Raw genomic sequence first — 22,024 nt, forward strand, 5'->3', positions numbered from 1 at the left:
CTTCTGAGAAATTTAATTTTAAGAGCACAACATTTCGACCCTCAGGTCTTCATCAGGCAAAGTCAACTTTGACATTGACCTGAGGGTTGAAACGTTGTGCTCTTACTATTAAATTTCACAGAAGACAAGCAGTGTTTCGGACTTTATTCACTTTACCTGTCTTACTCCTTTTATTGTCCTGCACCTGACCCATCGGGTGGGATGTGCACACATCTACTCCTCTGAACATTGATGTATTGTAGTGGAAACATATTTGCAATGGTGGAAGTACTGACCGCACATTGGTGGCCTGTTCTCCAGTGTCTCCGTCAGCTGCAGGGAAGGTGCCAATGATCTTGGGACTGAAGGGCGCGCCGTCTGTGACACCTTCTGGGACAGAGAAGGGCTTGGTGCTGGGGTTGTAGACCGGCCCGTCTGGGCAGTTTTTCACACTGACCTTCACTGGGTAGCTCTTGAGCCCTTTAGTAGGTCTGCTTGGTTTTCCTGGTCTTCCTGGCCGCCCTGGCTGACCCGGACTGCCGCCGGGTTGTCCTGGACTGCCCGGACGTCCGCCACTACCACCACCTCCACTTCCACCTCCTCCTCCACCTCCTCCACCTCCTCCTGGTCCACCTGCCCCACCTCCTCCTCCTGCCCCCCCTGGTCCACCACCACCTCCAGGGCCTCCAGCACCTCCTCCACCTCCTGGTCCACCAGTGCCTCCCGGTCCTCCGGCACCTCCCCCTCCACCAGCTCCTCCTCCTCCACCACCTCCTCCGCCACCGCCACCTCCACCTCCTCCGCCACCTCCACCTCCTCCTCCTCCACCGCCTCCTCCGCCACCTCCTCCACCTCCACCCCCTGGTGCCTTGGCTCCGTCCAGTGCTTCGTTCATAACTACGACCCCCAGGTTCAGGTTGGGGACGGCTTCAAAGTCAACAGGCTGCATGGACGAGAGAGAAGAGAAGAGAAGTCAGTACTTGTCATCCCAAAGACATCTTGAAAGACATACCGTAGATGGCTGAGACCTGATGCTGTGAAAACCCACATCACACACATAGACACAGACACGTGTCACAGGGGTGACTTGGATCAGTGGGGGAGGGGACCAAAAAAATAACAACTTTTGTTCCAAACGGACACTTTTAGGTGACGGACCACAGGAAAGTAAACAAGACTTTTTTGTAACACTCACTGATGAACTGATTATGGGTTACAGGTGTGGAGAAGGACTGAGGTTGTTTGCTATTGGAGCAGAGGGGTTGGGGAAACACTTTTTAATCTGCAGGTGTGCAGAGATGGAGGAGAACGCCGGGGGGAAGAGGACTCAGCGAGAGGTGGCGAGCGAGCACTGGAGGGGGAGACGGCTGCAGACGGGTCGCGGGCAAATGCAGCTGCCGGATGGAGGGGATGCCATGCCGGTAACCGGCCGGAGCCTGGATGGAGGCGGAACCGTATCGATAAAGGGATCCTATGGACCTGGACTTGGCAACCTGCAGGGATACCGAGGAAGCGCGACCTCGGCGCAGGAGTGGATGCCACGACGCAACTGAAAGTTAAGTGAATTCCGTAGCCTGGACTCATGTGTTTAATACTGTGGCACTTCAAGTTGAAGCCCAACCCTTCGTCCTGGACGGGCAAGCTGCGCCCGGCCCTAGCTCTCCTCCTCACTCTTCCTTGCTCGTTCGCTCTCGTTTTCTCTCCTCTACTGGGCCTCACTCGGCTGTACTGACTTTTAAACCCCGCCATAAGCGGAGACCACCGAGTGCTCCGCCAGCGCGGATGGCTGCTCTTATTGGTTTGCTGTGCCACGGTTTGCTGTTCTGCGTGTGCAACTGTTTATTATTGTGCGATGCACTAGTGTGCCAACAATTCCTTCACGTGTGTAACTAAAGCAGCCGTACTGACTGTGCACAATGGTGGCTCCATACTTTGGCATTTTAAAACATTGTTGAGACCTGCATTGGATTTTAACGCCCTCCTCTGCTCCCCAGCCTGGCCTTGATGAAGTGGTGGCTCTGCACGGGCCACTGGGAGACTGCTGCTTCGATGGGGGCCCTTTGGGCAGGCAAACGGACTGGTGAACTCCTGGGGGTGGGGATCATGGACTGGGGGATCGTGGATGGATGGACTGAGAGACTGGTAAACTTGCCCCTACCCGGGGTCGGGGAGAACATTGGGAACTGGGGTCAACTAATAAATAAATGTCAAATCCTGTTAAACCCAATTCTTGTGTCTTGGTCTGCTTGGTAGTGTACAACCAACTCCTCATGGTAATGGTGGTAAACGGGGGTGCCGCTTGTAAACGCGTGCGCCCCCTACCTGTGACACACACACACACACACACACACACACACACACACACACAACCACACACACACACACACACACACACACACACACACAGCCACACACACACACACACACACACACACACACACACACACACACACACACACACACACACACACAATGCATACCTTCATGAGCATCAGGACTCCCTCGTTGGTCCTGGGGTCGGTGTGAATGCTGAAGTAACCGTCGTCGTTTCCAGACACAATGTCAAACAATGCTTGTTTGTTTTCTGATAATGGCAGGTCGTCATCAAAGACCCGGAAACGCATCACCTCAACGTCTGCCACATTCTCATCAATGCTTACGGCAAACTGGAATAGGAGATCGATGTGTCAAGTCAAGAATGTGTCAGTGATAATGACCTGTTTTGTTAAAGGACAACTTCTTCCAATTTGGACATGCAGTTGTAATGCTCACACTACCTAGGACTTGTCAGTGCCTGAGAATTTTTTTTCCTTCAGCCATTTTCGAGATCCTGGTCATGGTAATGGGGGCAGGCGTTTGTTTACATTTCAGAAAACATCTTGATTTATTCCCAATAACATCCAAAAGGTTATACAACATCAGCAGACAACTAGCAAACAGCGATACCTTATGAGATATCATTTGTAGTAGGACTATGTTGAGATGGTTTTTAATGTACTGTAAACAAAGTCTGCCCCCATTAGAATATCTCAGATCTCGGAAAAGGTTTAGTCAAACAATGTAGCATCACCGGGTACTGACAAGTCAAGCGTAGCATGAGAAATACAACAGCATATTGAAAGTGGCAGGAGTTTACCTTTAATGTGTATCAATTTGCACAGGTGGATTAATCATAATGAATGGGTTTACTGAGAATTACTGTTTATTTTCTGGGCAATAACAGGGTAACAGAAATTAGTTAGATGGCAGGTAACTTATCTCTGTTACTCTGTTGTTACCCATAACATACACAGTAGTTTTGTAGTAATTCTTCAGATATTTGTATAATGTAGAATTTACTTTGAAATGATCCCGTTTTTACTCGTTAGATACTGAGTAACTTCTCTGTTACAGTGTTGTTACCCAGAAACTACATAGTAATTACCGTAAAAGAAAGCATGACCACAATAACTATAAAGTTTGCTATTTAAGGGAGTTTATCGAAGAGGAGCCTGGGGAGTTTGCTCTCACCTCGTCCTTTTCCAACGAAGGCTTTATATCATTCACGTCCAAGATGTTGACTTGCATGGTTGCTGTGCCCGTGAGGCCACCTGGCTTTCCATCCATATCTGCTGCCTGTACAGTGATTACGTAGGAGCTGACTCTCTACAAGTGAAAAAGATGATGCACATTACATTCAGTGAGCCAAGCTCATTGGCACAGAGAGTGATCGTGAGACAGGACGAAGCTTGTTCATTTGTATAAAGAATTTCATATATTGCATTAGTGTATTTTAACATCTAGTTCCCTTTAAGTGAACCAAACTCAGTCCTCTTTTAGGGTTTTCATACCTGGTCCCCTTCAGTCATTTAAGTGAACTCAGACCTGTGACTCAGCATTTTCTGTGCATTTGTTGCTTCAAAGTGTACCCAGACTCCTTGGAAGTGAACCGTACTGAGACCTTTATTGATGTGGTTCAGACAAGTTACACTTGTGACTTGGTGTGATCAATTAAAGAGAGCTCTAGAGGATTGGATGTGATCAAAGAGGACTGACATGACATAAAAGTCTAACAGGACCAGAACGCTGCTTCTTCGTACTACACTCACAATGTGGACAAAAACAGAACTGAGTCCTTTTGCTGATGACAAATTTTAAAAGAGAGAGAGAGAGATTACCTCTCTGTCCAATGAAGCTTTAGCACGAATCGTGCCGCTTTTGTCTGCGTAGAAATGCAGTTCTCCATCCTCCGGCTCCTGCTTCACCACACTGTAGGCCAGAGAGGTGTGAGGGGTCCCAGGCTCGTCCGCATCACTGGCACGCACCACCGCCACAAACTCTCCTGCAGAGTTAAAGGGACACTGTGTGAGATTTTTTTGTTGTTTATTTCCAGAATTCATGCTGCCCATTCACTAATGTTACCTTTTTCATGAATACTTACCACCACCATCAAATTCTAGGTATTCATTATGACTGGAAAATTTGCACTTTTCATACATGAAAAGGGGGATCTTCTCCATGGTCCGCCATTTTGAATTTCCAAAAATAGCCATTTTTAGCTGCAAAAATGACTGTACTTGGACCATACTAGAAAATATTTGTTTATTACTAAGTAAACTTTCATGTAAAGATAAAATTTGGCAACAGGCAGCGCAGTTTCAATGAGCAGCGTAGTTGCAGTACCTTTTTTGACCATTTCCTGCACAGTGTCCCTTTAAGAATACAGTCATCATTAATTATGTGACTGACTGTCATATAGACTTTGTCTTGTTTTCCTTTTCATATTGGTCAAGAATGCATGTTATTATTGTTGTCAAACAATTCAAAGTAGAACAATCTGTTAAATGAAAATGTAGTCAATCTATTTATTATCGGTAATGCACATGCGCACACACACACATGCACGCACGCACGCACGCATGCACACACACACACTGTATAATATGCACATACATACGTATGCATGCATCCATGCATGTCTAAAACTGCCAGTCAAGTGACATTAGCTAGCTAGCATTTCAGATGATGTGGCTCTGAATAATAGCTTGACCAGGTGATTTTTGCATCAAAATAGTTTACTTGGAAGCTACTGGAGTTGTTCTTCGGGCGTGAAAATGCATTTAGACCCGCAATTTAAACTCGGAGAGTCAAAGAGCGCACCCGTGACAAAAAAGGCATTATCTCAGTTCAAACGGTGAAAAACGCTATTTCTACCTAAACCAGTGTGCGCTTGAAGTGCAATAACTTCGGAATGGAATAAGCTAGAAACACACCGTAAAATATACAGACAGCTGAAATCTTGGGCTTTCGAACAAGCCCTGACATGTGTCTGTAGGTCTAGGACAGAATATTCGGTGCCTGTTCAAAGAATGACAAAAAATGATGAATTTGGCTGGGAGTCTACAGCTAAAATTCCAACAAACGGCTGCTATTGAATGTGTTAACAGATGACAAAAATGTTTATTATTAATGTTCTTATGTATTCATTATGTTAATCCTTTCGTTTAATCATTTGTTCCCTGTGCAGCCAACAGCCCCACACCCAGGCACTCGGTGGCCTCCATAAGTGCCAATCATGCCCAACCCCACAGGCGGTGCTGTTGCTTGTGGGAAAGTTTAGAGACATATTTTGTGGTTTGGGCGAGGCAGTAGTTTTCAAATGTTTTTGAGCCAAGGTACACCTTTTGTTGAGGACAAAATGCCAAGGTGCACCACCAATTTTAAAAGCTAAACTGAAAATAAAACCCTCTTGTCAACCATATTGACAATGTACAGTCATTTTATTATTTTCCACTGCACCCCAGATGATCCCTCACGGCACACTAGTGTTCCCCGGCATAGTGGCTGAAAAACACTGAGCCAGAGAGACACCTTCTGGCCTGTTCTCATAGACGCTGGCAAGTGGCAGGTCGGGAAAGACAGGAGCGTTGTTGTTCAGATCCACCACCCTGATGTTTACTGCTATGGCTGCTTTTGATTGAATGTATAACATGGACAGTGTTGCCAGATGTAATGCTCTTTTTTGACGTTCTACCTGTAGCAGATGGTCATTCTAAGCAGCCCAATTAGGCAAGAAACCACCTAAACTGTCAACACTGAGCACATTTAGCACTTTTAGGCCAGCAGGAGACGTAGCTGGCCTAAAAGCAGCAAGGGCAAACCTGTCCCAGGGCATCAGGAAAGCAAAAAAGGAATACTCGGACAAAATAACAACACACTTCAAAGACAGCAGAGATGCACAGAGCCTGTGGCAGGGCATACAGGCCATCACGGACTATAAGCCCGCACCACGAAGCTGTGACAACAACACCTCTCTGCTAAACGACCTGAACAGTTTCTTTGCCCGTTTTGAAGCACAAAATGACACTCATCCACAGAAAACTCCCCCTCCCCCCCATGATCAACCCCTGTACCTGTCCTCTGCCAGTCTGAAGAGGACACTGGCCACCATCAACCCACGCAAAGCAGCTGGCCCAGACAACATACCTGGCCGAGTGTTGAAGGATTGTGCAGAAGAGCTGAAGGATGTCTTCACAGACATCTTTAACATCTCTCTGGAGCAAGCAGTCATCCCATCACTTTTCAAAGCTGCTACCATCATACCCGTGCCGAAGAAATCATCACCATCATGCTTCAATGACTACCGTCCTGTAGCACTGACGCCCATAATCATGAAGTGCTTCGAACAGCTAGTCCTGTCACACATCAAAGCCACCCTACCCCCCACCCTGGACCCCTACCAGTTCGCATACCGAGCCAAGCGATCCACGGAGGATGCAATCTGCTCTGCCCTCCATCCAGCCCTCACCCACTTGGACAATAAAGACTCATATGTGAGAATGCTGTTCATTGACTTCAGTTGAGCATTCAATACCATAATACCACAACAACTCATCAGAAAACTGGACAAACTAGGTTTCAGCACCTCCCTCTGCAACTGGCTGCTGGACTTCCTGATGCAGAGACCACAAGCAGTACGGGTAGGGAATAACACCTCAAGCACCCTGACCCTGAGCACGGGGGCTCCGCAAGGTTGTGTTCTCAGCCCCCTGCTGTTCACGCTGCTGACACATGACTGCACAACGACCCACAGCACTAACCATCTAGTGAAGTTTGCGGATGATACAACACTGGTGGGCCTCATCACTAAGGGTGATGAGACCCACTACAGAGAAGAAGTAGACCTGCTGGCCAGATGGTGCAAAGACAACAACCTCCTGCTGAATGTCAACAAGACCAAGGAGATTGTTGTCAACTTTCAGAGGGTCCAAAAACAACTGCCACCACTGACCATCGACGGTGATGCTGTGGAGAGAGTGAGCAGCACCAAGTTCCTTGGAGTGCACATCAGCGACGACCTCTCTTGGACCACCAACACTACATCACTGGCGAAGAAGGCCCATCAGCGTCTCTACTTCTTGCGCAAACTAAAGAAGGCAAGTGCTACACCCTCCATCATGACAACATTCTACAGAGGAACCATAGAGAGCGTCGTGTCCAGCTGCATCACAGTGTGGGGAGGAAGCTGCACGGAGAAAAACAGGAAGACACTCCAGCGTGTTGTGAACACAGCGAAGAAGATCATTGGAGTACCACTCCCCTCCCTGCAGGACATTTACACCGCACGCCTCACCCGAAAAGCACTGATGATCATCAAAGACACAAGCCACCCTGCACACAAACTGTTCAGCCTCCTGCCCTCTGGAAAGAGGTACAGGCGCCTCCGTTCCCGTACCACCAGGCTTGCAAGCAGCACGATGCATCAAGCAATCAAGATACTGAACACTCAACCCACTCTCCCTTCACTGTCAGCCTCTAGCCAGCCAGGCCACTGACAACGCTCCCCCCCCTCATCCCCACCACCATATCTGCGACTGAACATTCCACCTGCACTACTACATCTGTGACTGAACTTTCAACCTGCACTAACTCAAAACATACAGTTAGGGCCAGAAATATTTGGACAGCAACACAATTATCATCCTTTTCCAGTCTATACCCCAGTACAATGGATTTGAAATAAAACAAACAAGCTGTGCATTAACTGTAGACTCTCAGCGTTAATGTGAGGGTGTTAAAATCCATATTGCACAAACAGGAATGAAATCGCATCATTTTTTGTGTGTGTTGCCCACTTCTCAAGGGATCAAAAATAATTGGACAGTAGACTTTTCAGCTATTTTCCAGTCAGATGTGTGTTATTCCCTTACTACACCATCACCAAGATGTCAATACAAGCTCTTGGAGTTAATTTGTAGTGTTCCATTTGCATTTCCATATATTTTTACGGAATATCCATGAGATCCAAAGTCCACCTGTCACCATCAGTAATGTAAGCCATCATAAGGTTGAAAAAAATCTAAACAAACCCATTTGAGAGATGGGGAAACATTGAATACGACTAATTCAAGAGTTCAGAATGTTGGAAAAAAAGTAACACCAAATTACCTGGCAGACATGGAAGACAAATGCTATGGATGACAGACAATATTCTGTATCTGGTGAACAAAAACCCATCTCCCAACAGTTGGCCAGATGTAGAACAGTGTCCAGGTGAACGGTGGATACATGTCCAAGGCAACAATCAAGAAAAAGATCAAGAACATTGAGGAACACTTCACCATAGGAAATACAGAGGGTTTACTAAAGGATGTAAATTATTGATTGCATCAGAAATAGCAATACCAGATTTGGCTTTGCCAAACAACGTCTTAAAAAGATTGTATAGGTTTTGAGCTACATCCTATGGACAGAGGAGACAAAAATCATCTTGTACAAGTGTAATGGGAAGAAATAAGGAGTATAGAGAAGGGAAGGAACTGCTCATGATTCAAAGCATACCACCCAATCAGTGAATCATGGTGGTGGTAGTGTCATGGTGTGGGCATGCATATCTGTCAATACTATTTTCCCCTTGTATTTATTGATGATGAGGACTTCCGACAAAAGCCACAGGATGAATTCTGAAGATTTTCAGGCTATATTATCATGTCATATTAAACCTAATGGTTCTGAACTCATTGGACAATGCTTCACGGTGCAGATGGACAATGACCCAAAGCTTCATCTGAAAGCCACTAAGTCATTTCTACCCCAAAAAAGTGGAATATTATTCAATGGCCCAGTCAATCACCTCACCTGAGTACGGTTGAGCAAGCATTTCACTTGCTGGAGGCAAAACTGAAGGGAAAATACCGTAAGAATAAGCAGGAACTGAAGACTGTTGCAATAGAGAGCTCACCATAGCATCACCAGAGATAAAACCCAGTGTCTATTGACGTCTATGGATTGCAAATTACAGGCTGTAACTGACTGGAAAGTATTTGCAACCAAATAATTAAAAATTGAAATTTTGATGTATAAATACTAGACTGTCCAATTACTTTTGGTCCCTTAAAAATGGGGTGGCACTGATAGAAAATGTCATAATTCCTTCACAGTTCACTCGATTTGGACGCAAACACCCCCATATTAAAGCTGAAAGTCTGCTGTTAATGTACATCTCGTTTGTTTCATTTCAAATCCATTGGGATGGTGTACAGCACCAAAAAGATGAAAATTGTGCAGATGTCCAAATATTTATGGCCCTAACTGTACACACGCACACACGCACGCACGCACGCACACACGCACGCACACACACACACACACACACACACACACACACACACACACACACACACACACACACACACACACACACACACACACACACACAAGCACACTGCACTTTCTGCACTAAACCCAAACATACACACACTGACACACAACTCATACTCACACACATACACACACACACACACACACATACACAGGTACACACACACAGACGCACACCGCACTTTCTACCTGCACTAAACACACACACACACACACACACACACACACACACACACACACACACACACACACACACACACACACACACACACACGCACACGCACACAAAACACATACAAACACACACACACACACACACATACTGCTGCTGGTGTATTTAATAAACCTTTTTTAATTATTTATTTTCTTCAAATGCTACTATTACTATGTCAGAACGCTATAAAGGACTTTTAGAAAAAGCACAACAAAATACCGCCTCTTAATTTATGTTCTCTACAAGTCTTCTGTTGTCCAGTCTTGCACTTTAAATGTCTGTATGAGCAATGTCTACGTCCATACTGTCTATGTCCATGTATGAGTACTGTCTATGTCTATACTGTCTATGTCCTGGGAGAGCAAGAAACGCAATTTCAAATTCTTTGTATGACCAGTGCATGTAAAGAAATTGACAATAAACTTGACTTGACTTGACTTGACTTGACTTGACATATGCATTTACCTTGCTGTTACTAACCACGCTTTGAACATTTTCAAATGTAATACCGGGTTAGAAAATTGAGTCTCTTTCTTAGCCGGTTTCATGAAGGTAAAAGAAGATAATAGAGAAGGGCTTGTGACTGCTTCCTTATTTGGGTTTCGTACAGTAGCAATGTCATACTACCTGGCTCCTTAATGCTGACCTGACTGCGTGATTTGGCTGATCTATGCTTTTGTGGCTTTATTTTGCTGTCAACTGTACATCTCTCTTCAATGAGGCCCTTTCTGGTCTGTACCATGGCTGTGGGCAGCCTTTGTGATCAGTTTAAGCTGAGCAATACCATCTGTTCAATACCATCTGTTCAAAACAAAGTTATGTGAGAAACGTGCTGCTGTGACGGTTGCCTCTGTCCTCTCTGGGCATGGGCAGAGTTGTCAAAAGTAAAAGAAAAAGTAAAAAAGGAAGCATAGTTTTGTTCCAAAACAGGCAACTTATATCTGAGTCACCAGTATACCTGTGTGATTGTCTTATGATCAGCTAACTCTGTACTGGTTGGATCAAGTTTGTGGAGGGTCCTTGGTTTTTGACACAGTCTATCTATCTCTACAATGGAGTAAATTGTGTAACAGCTATGTAATATCATGTGCTAGTGTTGTACTTACACCATGAATTTACTTTTACTTTTACTTTTGACACCTCTGAGCATGGGTCATGACATGAAAAAAACTACCGCAATATGGGAAGCATGTTGTGCATAGGTGTCAGAAAGGGGGTGCAGTGGTGCATTCGCATCCCCACTATTGGGCTCCCTAAATTAGGCTTGTACTGAGGATAACTGAGTAGAGTGCTGCAGTAGTAATATTTTTAACGAATAAAGAATCAAGAAAAAATAAGCACCACCACTTTAAAACTCGTTCTGGTGGTGCCCTTCATGTTGTGTAGTGTGAGCTAGAGAGACACCTTCTGGGCTGTTCTCATAGACGCTGGCAAGTGGCAGGTCGGGAAAGACAGGTGCGTTGTCGTTTAGGTCCACCACCCTGATGTTAACGGCGATGGCTTCCTCTGCCAGCGTCCCGTTCTTGAAGGATGCAAAACCTGTCATCTGTACAAAACACATACGCACGCACCCCTCGTATATTAAGTTTGCAATGTTAATATGAATTGAATGTGAAGTGTCAATGCTTATTCATTTAGCAATGCAACGTGCTACATGAAAGCATTAGACATAATATTGTGGTGAATATAGAGTCCAGTGTGTGTCGAGTACAATAATTTTAGCAGTTCATTTCCAGATTTTTTGCTGCCCTTTAACAAATTAACTATTTTTTCATGAATATTTACTACCAACCTGCAGCAAGCATTTTGAGGGCCTTACTGTAAGTTCATCAACATGGGTAAATATTATTTGTTATATTTGTGTGTATTTTACAAATTGTAGTACATATACCAGTCTGACGACATAACAATGTCGTAAAGGTTTTCAGTAAAGGATTTTTTAAGTTCCAGAGGAGCCTTGCTATCTGCTAGTGATGCTGGCTAGGATTATGTCCTCGTTTGTTGTCTGCCAAATGCAATGCAATGTAATGTAATGTAATGTAACTTCTTGCCATTTTTACAGTGTATGCCACTCACATTGTATTCAGATTGCTTTTCTCGGTCCAGAACGCCGGTAACCCTGATGAGGCCCTCCTTGTCCACAAAGAAGAGATTGACAGGATCCTCATCGGCCCCTGGCCCTTTGATGTAGTAGTACACGGGAAGGCCGTCGTCTCGGTCCGACCGGATCTGTGTGAATAATCAAAAGATAGTGTGATGTGCCAACCCTTTGTTTATAAGTCAGTCTGAGGAAGACCCGAGGAAGGTTGAAAAATCATCCTCCTGGCAAATGAGGAAATTCATGTAAAAAAAAAGACAAGACAAAAAAAGATCAAGTCAATAAGGTTTAAAACTACAGTGTGTTTTGACCACTTGACATTTATGGGACAAGTTATTATGGGTCATTAGTATTGTTGATGGTGATCCTCACAGTGTCCATGTACACATGTGTGTATGTGTGTGTGCGTGTGTGTGTGTGCATGTGCGTGTGTGTGTGTATTCATGCGTGCGCGCATGCGTGCTTGTGTGTGCGCATCTGTGTGTGTTTGTGTGTGCGTGTGTGCATGTGTGTGTGTGTGTGTGCGCGCGCGTGCGTGCGTGCGTGCATCCGTTTGTGCGTGCGTGCGTGTGTGTCATGAGGTCTAGTGTTGGCGTGTGTGTTGTAATGATAAGTGAATGGGTTACTGTAATGAGCATAGTATCTCCCTAACCACAAGATGGCTGTATGGAGACAGTACATAGCCTACACGGCAAGAGCATTGATAGGCAGTCTTGCCAGATTGGGCTGCTTAAGAAGACCGTTTGCGGGTAAAAATGGGCAAAAAGGGCATTTTTGCGATTTTCCTGCACATTCTTGGCCATGAAAATCAATATAATTTAATTCAAATTGTGCGGGATTTAGTGCTTACAGGTGGGGTTTTGAGCACATTTTGGGCTGGAAATCTTAAGTCTCATCTGGCAACCGTGTTGATAGGCGGAGGCCACGCTCTGCATGTACAGACAGAGACACGCTGTGCATGCTCTATAATTTACAGTAAATAATATTACAAAAAGTGCAATACATAGTGTCATTTCTCTGTTGAGTGGTAACTGTGTGTGTGTGTGTGTGTGTGTGTGTGTGTGTGTGTGTGTGTGTGTGTGTGTGTGTGTGTGTGTGTGTGTGTGTGTGTGTGTGTGTGTGTGTGTGTGTGTGTGTGTGTGTGTGTGTGCAGGGGCGACCCTCTGATGAAGACGGAAGTCTCACTGTCAAAATATATCAGGCGTTTAGTGTGTTTATGAATATGTGTCATTCCTGGTGAGTACACCATTGTTGGTCATTACTTTGAGAAAGAAGAAATCTAACCATCAAGCAACATTTTCATCCAGAGTGCATTGCTGTCTGCAGTGTGCATGCAGACGTTGATGGTAAATTGAATAAGCCTATTGCAAATACTGTAGTCTACAGACATGCTGAGACACACTGTGCATGCACTATAATTTACAGTAAATATTACAGAAAGTAAATGCAATACATAGTTTCGTTTCTCTGGTCTGAGTCGTAACATTGTGTGTGCGTTTGTGTGTGTGTATGTGTGTGTGTGTGTGAGTGTGAGTGTGTGTGTGTGTGTGTGTGTGTAAGAGAGAGAGTGTGAGTGTGTGTGTGTGTGTGTGACCCTCTGATGAAGACGGAAGTCTCACCGTCAAAACATGTCAGGTAAAAAATAAAAACTTTAACATGTCTGAATCAAAAGAAACTTGGAGGTTGACCCTCTGATGAGGACGGAAGTCTCACCATCGAAACATGTCGGGTAAAAGATAAAAACTTCTGCATTTCGGAAACAAAAGAAACTTGAAGACTTTTTTGGTTCCAGTTGAGTCCTGTGTTTGTGTGTTTATGTGAGTATGTGTTATTCCTGGTGAGTACACCATTGTTGTTTCTTACTTTGGCAACATATTCCAGTTTTGTGTGGTCTTCATTCTCGGTCAGGAGTTTAGGACTAATGACCCATTCTCTCTTCTGTCTCCTTCGCATGAAAGGTGCTCTCCGTCCTGACCCTTCAGACAGAGCCTACACACAAACTCAAACACAAACACACACACACGCACACACACACACAGACACGCACGTGCGCGCACACACACACACACACACGCACACACACACACACACACACACACACACACACACACACACACACACACACACACACACACACACACACACACACACACACACACACGGGAACACACATGCAGAAAAAAAGAAAAAGAGGAGAGGCATGAGCAAACTGATAACATTGTTAGATAGCTTTCATTTTAATATAACAGTCAGTGAGTCACAAAAGCATTCTTGTTTGAAGTTTTCTTATCCTTTTTCCAATCAACTACCGTAATCTGTATGCCAAAGTCAACTTATATTTCATCATTCATATTCTTATTGTGTAACCTTACATGAGGTGCATGGCAGAGACTGATTAAAAATGACAGATCGTAGGCCTAATATGTCTGGGTCATTGTCTGGGTATGCCTTCCTCAAAGCGATCATACTCTAGTATGCAAAACAAGCTGACTTGTGACAATGATTCTCAGCTGGCAGTTGCGTTGGCGGATATTTTATTACAGGTACAAACACAAAACTTGGCCTTCAAAGAAACAAACAAAGGGACTGTGTTCAAATGGAATGTACCTAACAATGTAAAAAGTATTAAGTAGGCCTACAACATCTTACTGTCTGTTGGTAAGACAAAAAAATACACTGCTGTAAATCCTGATAACAGGGGATGGATCACCGCACACTAGACTTAGATTTGCTGTCTTTTATGTCTGTGAACTTTGGAGAAAAATAAACAGCAAACCTAAGTCTATCAATGTGAGGTGATTTATTATCTATTCTCTGGATGACTTATGGCTGCACTTCACCAGCATCTGGAAACCGGCTGTGCATAGGAGCTTTAAACAAAATTACTGCTGTAAATCCTGTCCCCTGGTTAATCGACAATAGCCTCGCGCGCCATCCTACGTACTTCCACCAAAAGTTTGGTTCCGTACGAAATGAAATGGTAGTATTATGGGATGGTCAGGACCAGGCTAAGTCGACAATGGAGCGTGCATTATTTGCTACAGGAGTACAATTTTAATTTGTCATGGTATATGGACTGCATTTATATAGCACCTTTCCACTCCCTCAAGCACTCAAACACTTTGTATGCTTTACATTCAACCATTCACGCTTACATACACAGACAGCTGGCAGTGGCTGCCACGCAGGGTACCACCCTGCCACCAGGAGCAACTTGACGTTAAGTATCTTGCTCAAGGACACATCGATAGGGTGAGGCAGAGTGGGGCTCGAACCTGCAACCTTTGGGATGCCATACGGCTCCCTGAGCCAGCACCCCCCCAGAATCAATCTAATTTTCTACAGAAGACAAGATGAATAAAATGTAGAATCAAATACCTTTTCTAGTTGTTGTAAATTATTTTTGAACATAAGTATATTTCCTCAAACTTGATACAGTGTGACAGAGGAGAGCACTAGATTGTCACCTTGTTTACCCGGTCCTATCTTCACTACTGAATGTACTTCAGTCATTTTTGTTTTCTACACACCAATATCAAGTAAATACGGCATGTTCTCTCGCTGGTGATCTGAAGAGGTGAAGTTGGAGGTTATGCTGAAGGTCATACACTGTATAGATCCAAGATGTCCAAGATTAGGATTAGGATTAGCATTAGAATTGCATATCCATTGTAGGTGTTTAGATACTTGGGCTTTTACTTGCGTTAGCTATTTTAAATCATGTTCGTGCAGTTTGGAGCGCACTCGGTAACATGTAGAGATTGTATCTTTAGGACCTGAACAATTAACCTCATCAACAATATACCTCACTAATTTTTCGAAATGTGGCTAAGAAAAGGGTTTAATTTTTAAGAAAAAAATCCAAATCCCAGTCTTGGCTGTGCAATAATGTATCGCCACATCCCCCCATATTTTACTTTTTATTTACTTGTTACCCACAATTAAATTAAAATGAAGAATTATTTTCATAATTTAAGAGCATTGTAAATAACATATTGTAAGCAACACGTGAAAAACATGCAAACCTCCCTCTGAAAAGAGTAGCTTTTAGCAGTCACCTCTGAGTAGCAGTCACCTCTGTCAGATATCACCGCCATTCGGTTTTGTGTCTGATGGTGGTGACAAAACCCACACACACACACACACACACACACACACACTCACACACACACACACACACACGCACACACACACACACGCACACACACACACACACGCACACAATGACACCTTCCCTCCACGACATTGATTGTTTATTGTTTATGCTGCTCAATCACCAGGCATGTACCTGACATGCTGAGTTGCGTTGGTAAGCTTCCCATGAGCATTGTTGCCTCTGGCTACAACGCATTATCTCTGTGATGCATGTCATTGGCAAAATGAGACAACCACTAATTGAAAAAGTCACTCAATTCCACTCAGTTGAACATAATTACACTGGTTCCGAAAAAAAAAGTTGAGCGGTAACACTTCATAATAATAGATGCAAAAAAAGCATTCTAAAGACTTAATAAATAATTAATTAACTATTGATTAACAAAACATTAACAAATGTTTGTAAATGTCTAGGAAATGTTAACAAATGTTTGTAAATGACTAGATAATGTTATGTTAATATCTTATATTTATCAAACATTTACAAATTGTTTGTACTTGTAAATGAATAAAATAGTCTGTTATAAGGTATGTAAAATCTTGTATATATTATTTGTAGATATTTTATAAAGCATTAATAAAACTTAGTTAATGATAAAAACATGTGTTAATGTTTCATTCATCATTAGTAAATTATTTACTGAGTCTTTACTAAGCAGACATTATTATAAAGTGTTACCCCTGCACATTATTATGCATGCGTGACTATGTTTATGAAATACACAACATGCTTAGTGTTTTGCTTATGTGAGCATAGACTATTACTTTACCGTATGCAGCACTAGCTTCAGCACAGCTTCAAAAATGAGTCAAAATTATCTTGGTAGGCCTTTTGGTGGGTGCCGTGAAACATTATAATTGTGAAAATGCTTTAACAACTCATAACTGGTTGAATGGCTCTTGTGAATTCAGTTTGCACTCCTGGCCTCTTACTCTACTAGAGTCTACTGAAACAGACAACCTATCTCTAGTGACTTAGAGAAAAGAACCAGTTTGCTTCCAACGACAAGTGACATTGACCTTGTGTTATAAGTCTTGACCTTTTGTCGCAAATGTACGAAAAATTGAAAGGCAGTGACATGTTACCTTCTGGATAACACAAAGTGTATTTTGTTTGTCTCACAAAACTACAAATGGATGTCATGATCCATAATAAAGTATTGTCAAATGGTGATTCCATTTGTTGATGATCTACTTAAAAAGTAGGCAGTAATATACATTTAATTCCCACTTCATCCGGCAATCTGAAAACAAATTTCCAAAGAAAATTAAAAGAATCTACTGCTATCCCGACTCATTGTGGAGTCTATAACCATAATCCCTATTACCCCCCCTGATGGCTTTGTCAGCTCCATGACAACCCACCACTTGGGGAATCAGAGTATCGTTTTCTCCCCCTGGCTATTGGCCAGGTCCTGTCTGGTTTGGCTGGAAATACTGGTAGCCAGAAGCTTAGTCCAGTAAACCTCAACTCCTATGGTCTTTGAAGTCTTTCCTCAATGCCAAAATTAGAGGACATGCTTGAAGCTGTGTGTGTAGGGTTGCCAACCATCGTCCGATATTTAGAAACAAAAGTACACTTCTGAAACGGGACACAGTTTGGGTATTGCATTTAAGAAATACATTTTTTTTCTTGAGGAAGATCCTCAGAAACCCCTACGCAAATGATGTGTCTCTTATTTTTTTGGCAACCCTACATGTGTGCCATCCCATTGGAAATGAAGAGGACTAAGTACATGAGTCGGTCACTATGTAACCAAGTAAATAAGTACACTACTTTATGACACTTGCATTCTGCCATCAAGAAGACTAAGCCTGGGGATGTACTTACTGTGTGCCTGATAACCCTTTGATGCTGGATGCTGCGTATAGGCAACATTGACCCAGTCGCCTGGAGCTGCATAGACACAGCATTCAGGCTCATGAGATTTGAGATTTTTTAAAATAAAAAATGTGGGTTTGTTAGAGCTGAAGGAACCCATTCCAATGCGAGGCAAGAGTCTTAGCTTTTACATATAATTTGCTTCATGATTTTATGTGCTTCTGAGGCTTTTAGGTTTTAATAGGTTGAGGAAACCTTTTCACAAAAGGGCTTAGGCATTTAGCAGGCGTTTTTGCAGGCACCTTAGGCTAAAATGGGTTAAATTATGCATGTAATCACGTGCGACCAAGCATTTGCTGAACATTTGAACATAAGCATTTCCTTCAGGGTGACCGGGGCACTTAGCACGATACTGGAGGCATCGCCTACAGTAGGGGGCAGATTAACAGGGCTCTCATTAATGTTTTCCACCATTGTTTGACTCTACCGTGACCTCATCTCAGCATAGAAGAAATTCAGAAGATCGCCCTTCACGGTTTATCAATATTGCACCACACGCACACCTCTGCGTACCTTGTACCAGGTGTTTTCCCGTGCGCAAAATTGACATGACATGATACCCTTTGACTACTCCAATCTAATCTAATTAATAAAATACGCATGCGTGCACAAAAAGTGCCTGCACATGCATATCCTGCAATAATCATGTCCTGAGCCTCATAGTGTTTGTTCATTACTGAGAAACAGAAATGTTTTAAGGATTGAGATTGGCAACTGAAAGCCCACTGCAAATTTAAATTGTATGCATCACTAACATCGCACTGTCATGAAATGTGATTTTTTTTTCAGAGTTTCATCCTAGACAATCTTCAGATATGTTTTGTTGTTTGTTCTTGAAGGAAAATATACATTGCTATCCTCTGCAAAATGATGAGAGTACATTTTGTTTCACACTGTAATGGTTTCTAAAGTTCATTCTCTGGTGAGGTCTTTGCCTACTGTTGCATTATGGTGCAACTTCAATTTTTGAGCGAAACTTTTATTCTTCTTATTATTATTGAGGGCCATGAGCAGTTCCTGAGAAAACATAATGGTATTTCCTAATGCTGAAATGACAGGCAAATTAAGTATCATTTCCAAGGTATTGCCTCAGGAAGACAGTGTAGCATCCGATTTCAACAAGTTAGATCAGTGCTTCCTAACCAGTTGGACGGGACCCATTTGGCAGTGAAGGTATTGCAAGAGGGCCATGAAATATTTTTCTAAAAAACTAAATAATTTGTGTGTGAAAATAAATCAACGTTCCTCATAAATTATATGCAATGCTGATTGTGTCCTTCAAAGGAAGAGGAATTGCTTGAACGTCACAACCCCCTATTGGCTGTTGAGTATTTGTTTTGATTGTATTGTTTATTGGGTCAGAGGTGGGTCACGAAGAGTTATGAGAGTTTCAAGTGGGCCCAGTGGTGTAGTCTACGTAGAACGCAGGTGTACCTTAGTATACCCACTTCTAAATTTTAGGGGCTTCAGTATACCCACTTAAAATTGATTGATCCATTATTTAGAATAGCATAAATATATACAGTATACCCACTTCAAAAAATGCTCGAATATACAGTATACCCACCATAAAAAAGTAGACTACACCACTGCTTGTATACCAGTGTAGACCCTATACCAGTGTCACCCTATAGCTTCAGTAACTGTAGGCCAGTATACTGTACACCCAGCCGGCCTTTGTAGGTCAGTATGCTTTGAAGGGCGTTAGCCCTTAGAACAGAGGTCAGAAAACTCAACTCACTCAACATTCTTAAATGGCTCCCAGCAACAGGGGTCTTGCACATTTAAGCTTTACTAAGTACACAGTAGGCTACATATTTATTAATTTCATTATGAGGTGCAGGAATGGCAAAGCTGACAAGTTATGTCAGCGTACACCATTTCTTATCACATTGACACGGATAAGGTGCCTGCAACATCTGGCCCTTCGATCAATATACCCAATGTGGCCCTTGGGCCAAAATAATTGCCCACCCCTGCCTTACAAGCTCTTTAGCCTGGGGGCCTCAAGCATTGCCTGTATTGACTGGCTATGCCACTATTCGCACATACAGTGTCATTGTAACACACACACACACACAGAGGCTGCAAAGTAATATGAATTGCTAAGACCCGGGTTGGAGTCCGTCTCGAGGTCATTTCCCAATCCTCCTCCATTTCTCTCCCACTCATTTCCTGTCATCACTTAACTGACGCTATCAAATAAAGGCACAAAATCCCCACAGTACATATTAAAAAAAAGAAATCAACTTAGATATTGTAATTCATACAAGGTGTCACTCAAAGTGCTTCAAGATATTAGCAGGAAAATGAAGTATGGCATTTATTCCAGTACATGAAAACTCACTTGAGCCACCCCATAGCCCTGCAATGTTCACCAGTCTGCTCATTGTGGAACGCTTAACTATTTGTTGAAAACATGTAATATCACACTACATTATTACAACATTCCACAGGGTGTTTAGCAATACACCATTCTGGTACAAACAAACTTACAGTTGAACTCCTTTGCCCAGAAGCTCTGTTATGACCTCATGGCCACCAAAATGTTAATGATCAAGTCTTAATCGGTTACTTAAGACGCTCTGCATTGTCATAGCAATGTTGCTATTATGTAGTTGAGTGTTTCAGTGTAGAGTTGCCCTATAATGCACGCTGTACCTCCAGTGGTACTCTGTAATAGCCATTGGTTAAAGGTTAAAGGTTAAAGGTTAATTATTACTCTACTATCACATAACAAAGGACCGGTAGTAATGCACTATGCCTCGGTCATTGCCATTCTGGTAATAGCAAATGTATAACGCCGTGTTTTAATGGGTTAAATACAGTAGGCCCGTCCATGGGCCCATCTGCAGTAAGACGCTACCAGGTGCCGTGTCTCAACATCTTGAATCCTAGGCGGACATGGCTCCCTGGGCTCATCTTTAAGTAATTCATGTATTATTTATTACACCTCATCGTTCACCGCCCACCTCAGAAGCTGAAACATTACCCAACCATGCCAACCCTCTGAACAATTACCAATTGCTTATGCATACAGACACACACACATGCACGCACACACACACACTACACACAACCCCCCCACACCACACACACACACGCTTTACAACCCTCCAAATAATTAACACCTACCACACACACACATACACACACACACACACACACACACACACACACACACACACACACACACACACACACACACACACACACACACACACACACACACACACACACACACACACACACCTTTCGGCACACAACACAACCTCTAGAGCAGTGTTTCCCAAACTTTTTCAGACGGAGGACCACTTTGCCCTCCAAAAAATGTTCAGGGACCACCTGTCAACTGAATTGACAGTTTACGGGTGCTAAATTGACACTGCAAATTTCGATGCAGATCACTTATTTTTTTATTCACATTTAGAAGCCTCTCTTATTGTGCTGAGCTATGTTTAGCTTTGTAATAATGTTACAAACATAGGCTACTGCTAGCTTGCCTTGGAAAAGTAGAAATCCCCTTGCGGACCACCTGAGCTCTGTCGCGGACCACTAGTGGTCCCCGGACCACACTTTGAGAATCACTGCTCTAGAGAGCCCCCAGACACTTACCACAAGAGCCAGTGCGGTCAGCAGCAGTAGTGTCCAGCGGGCCATCCCAATGCACAGACAGAGGTCACAGGCCAGACGGACGAGTGTCAAGATATTTGGAGCTGCTTCTTCGATGATGCCACTGATCTGTTTCCCTTTCCCTTTATAGTGGCAAGAGCATCACATGATGCTTTTGTGGTTTTGTTGTTTTTTTTTTTTTGCAGTGTACTACACCCTTCACTTCAAAGAGTTGTCTGTCTGGCCCGCTCCACTGCCGCCGTCGGCTGGCGGGATGGCTTGCTGCCGGCTACTTCTCTCTGCTGTGTTTTTCTGTCGTTCTGCCTCCCCTTTGTGTTGTGTTGTGATGTGTTGCTGCTCTTGCTGTCATCCGTGAAAAAATGGCAATACTCCTTCTGCTCCTCTTCTTGAGTCTCTCTCCTCTCTTGCAGCGTGAAATTGCAAT

At 43.4% G+C, this 22,024-nt stretch overlaps 2 protein-coding genes across 2 annotated transcripts in view; both read right to left on the bottom strand.

Annotated features, from left to right (window-relative positions):
- Positions 1-21,635, bottom strand: part of LOC134450572 (desmoglein-2.1-like) — a 28,791-nt gene extending 7,156 nt beyond the window's left edge. The window contains exons 1-9 of the mRNA XM_063200410.1: positions 21,583-21,635; positions 13,794-13,919; positions 11,909-12,061; positions 11,237-11,378; positions 4,137-4,300; positions 3,490-3,624; positions 2,460-2,645; positions 823-922; positions 276-573 (exon numbers count right to left, since the gene is read on the bottom strand). Coding sequence (XP_063056480.1) covers positions 276-573; positions 823-922; positions 2,460-2,645; positions 3,490-3,624; positions 4,137-4,300; positions 11,237-11,378; positions 11,909-12,061; positions 13,794-13,919; positions 21,583-21,627 — 1,349 coding nt within the window. The 5' untranslated portion in view covers positions 21,628-21,635. The remainder of the gene's footprint in view (positions 1-275; positions 574-822; positions 923-2,459; positions 2,646-3,489; positions 3,625-4,136; positions 4,301-11,236; positions 11,379-11,908; positions 12,062-13,793; positions 13,920-21,582) is intronic.
- Positions 1-22,024, bottom strand: part of LOC134450929 (desmoglein-2.1-like) — a 511,642-nt gene that overhangs the window by 53,492 nt on the left and 436,126 nt on the right. The gene's annotated exons all lie outside the window — the stretch shown is intronic.

This window comes from Engraulis encrasicolus, chromosome 6 (assembly GCF_034702125.1).
Source record: "Engraulis encrasicolus isolate BLACKSEA-1 chromosome 6, IST_EnEncr_1.0, whole genome shotgun sequence".
In the NCBI taxonomy this organism is placed as follows: Eukaryota; Metazoa; Chordata; class Actinopteri; order Clupeiformes; family Engraulidae; genus Engraulis; species Engraulis encrasicolus.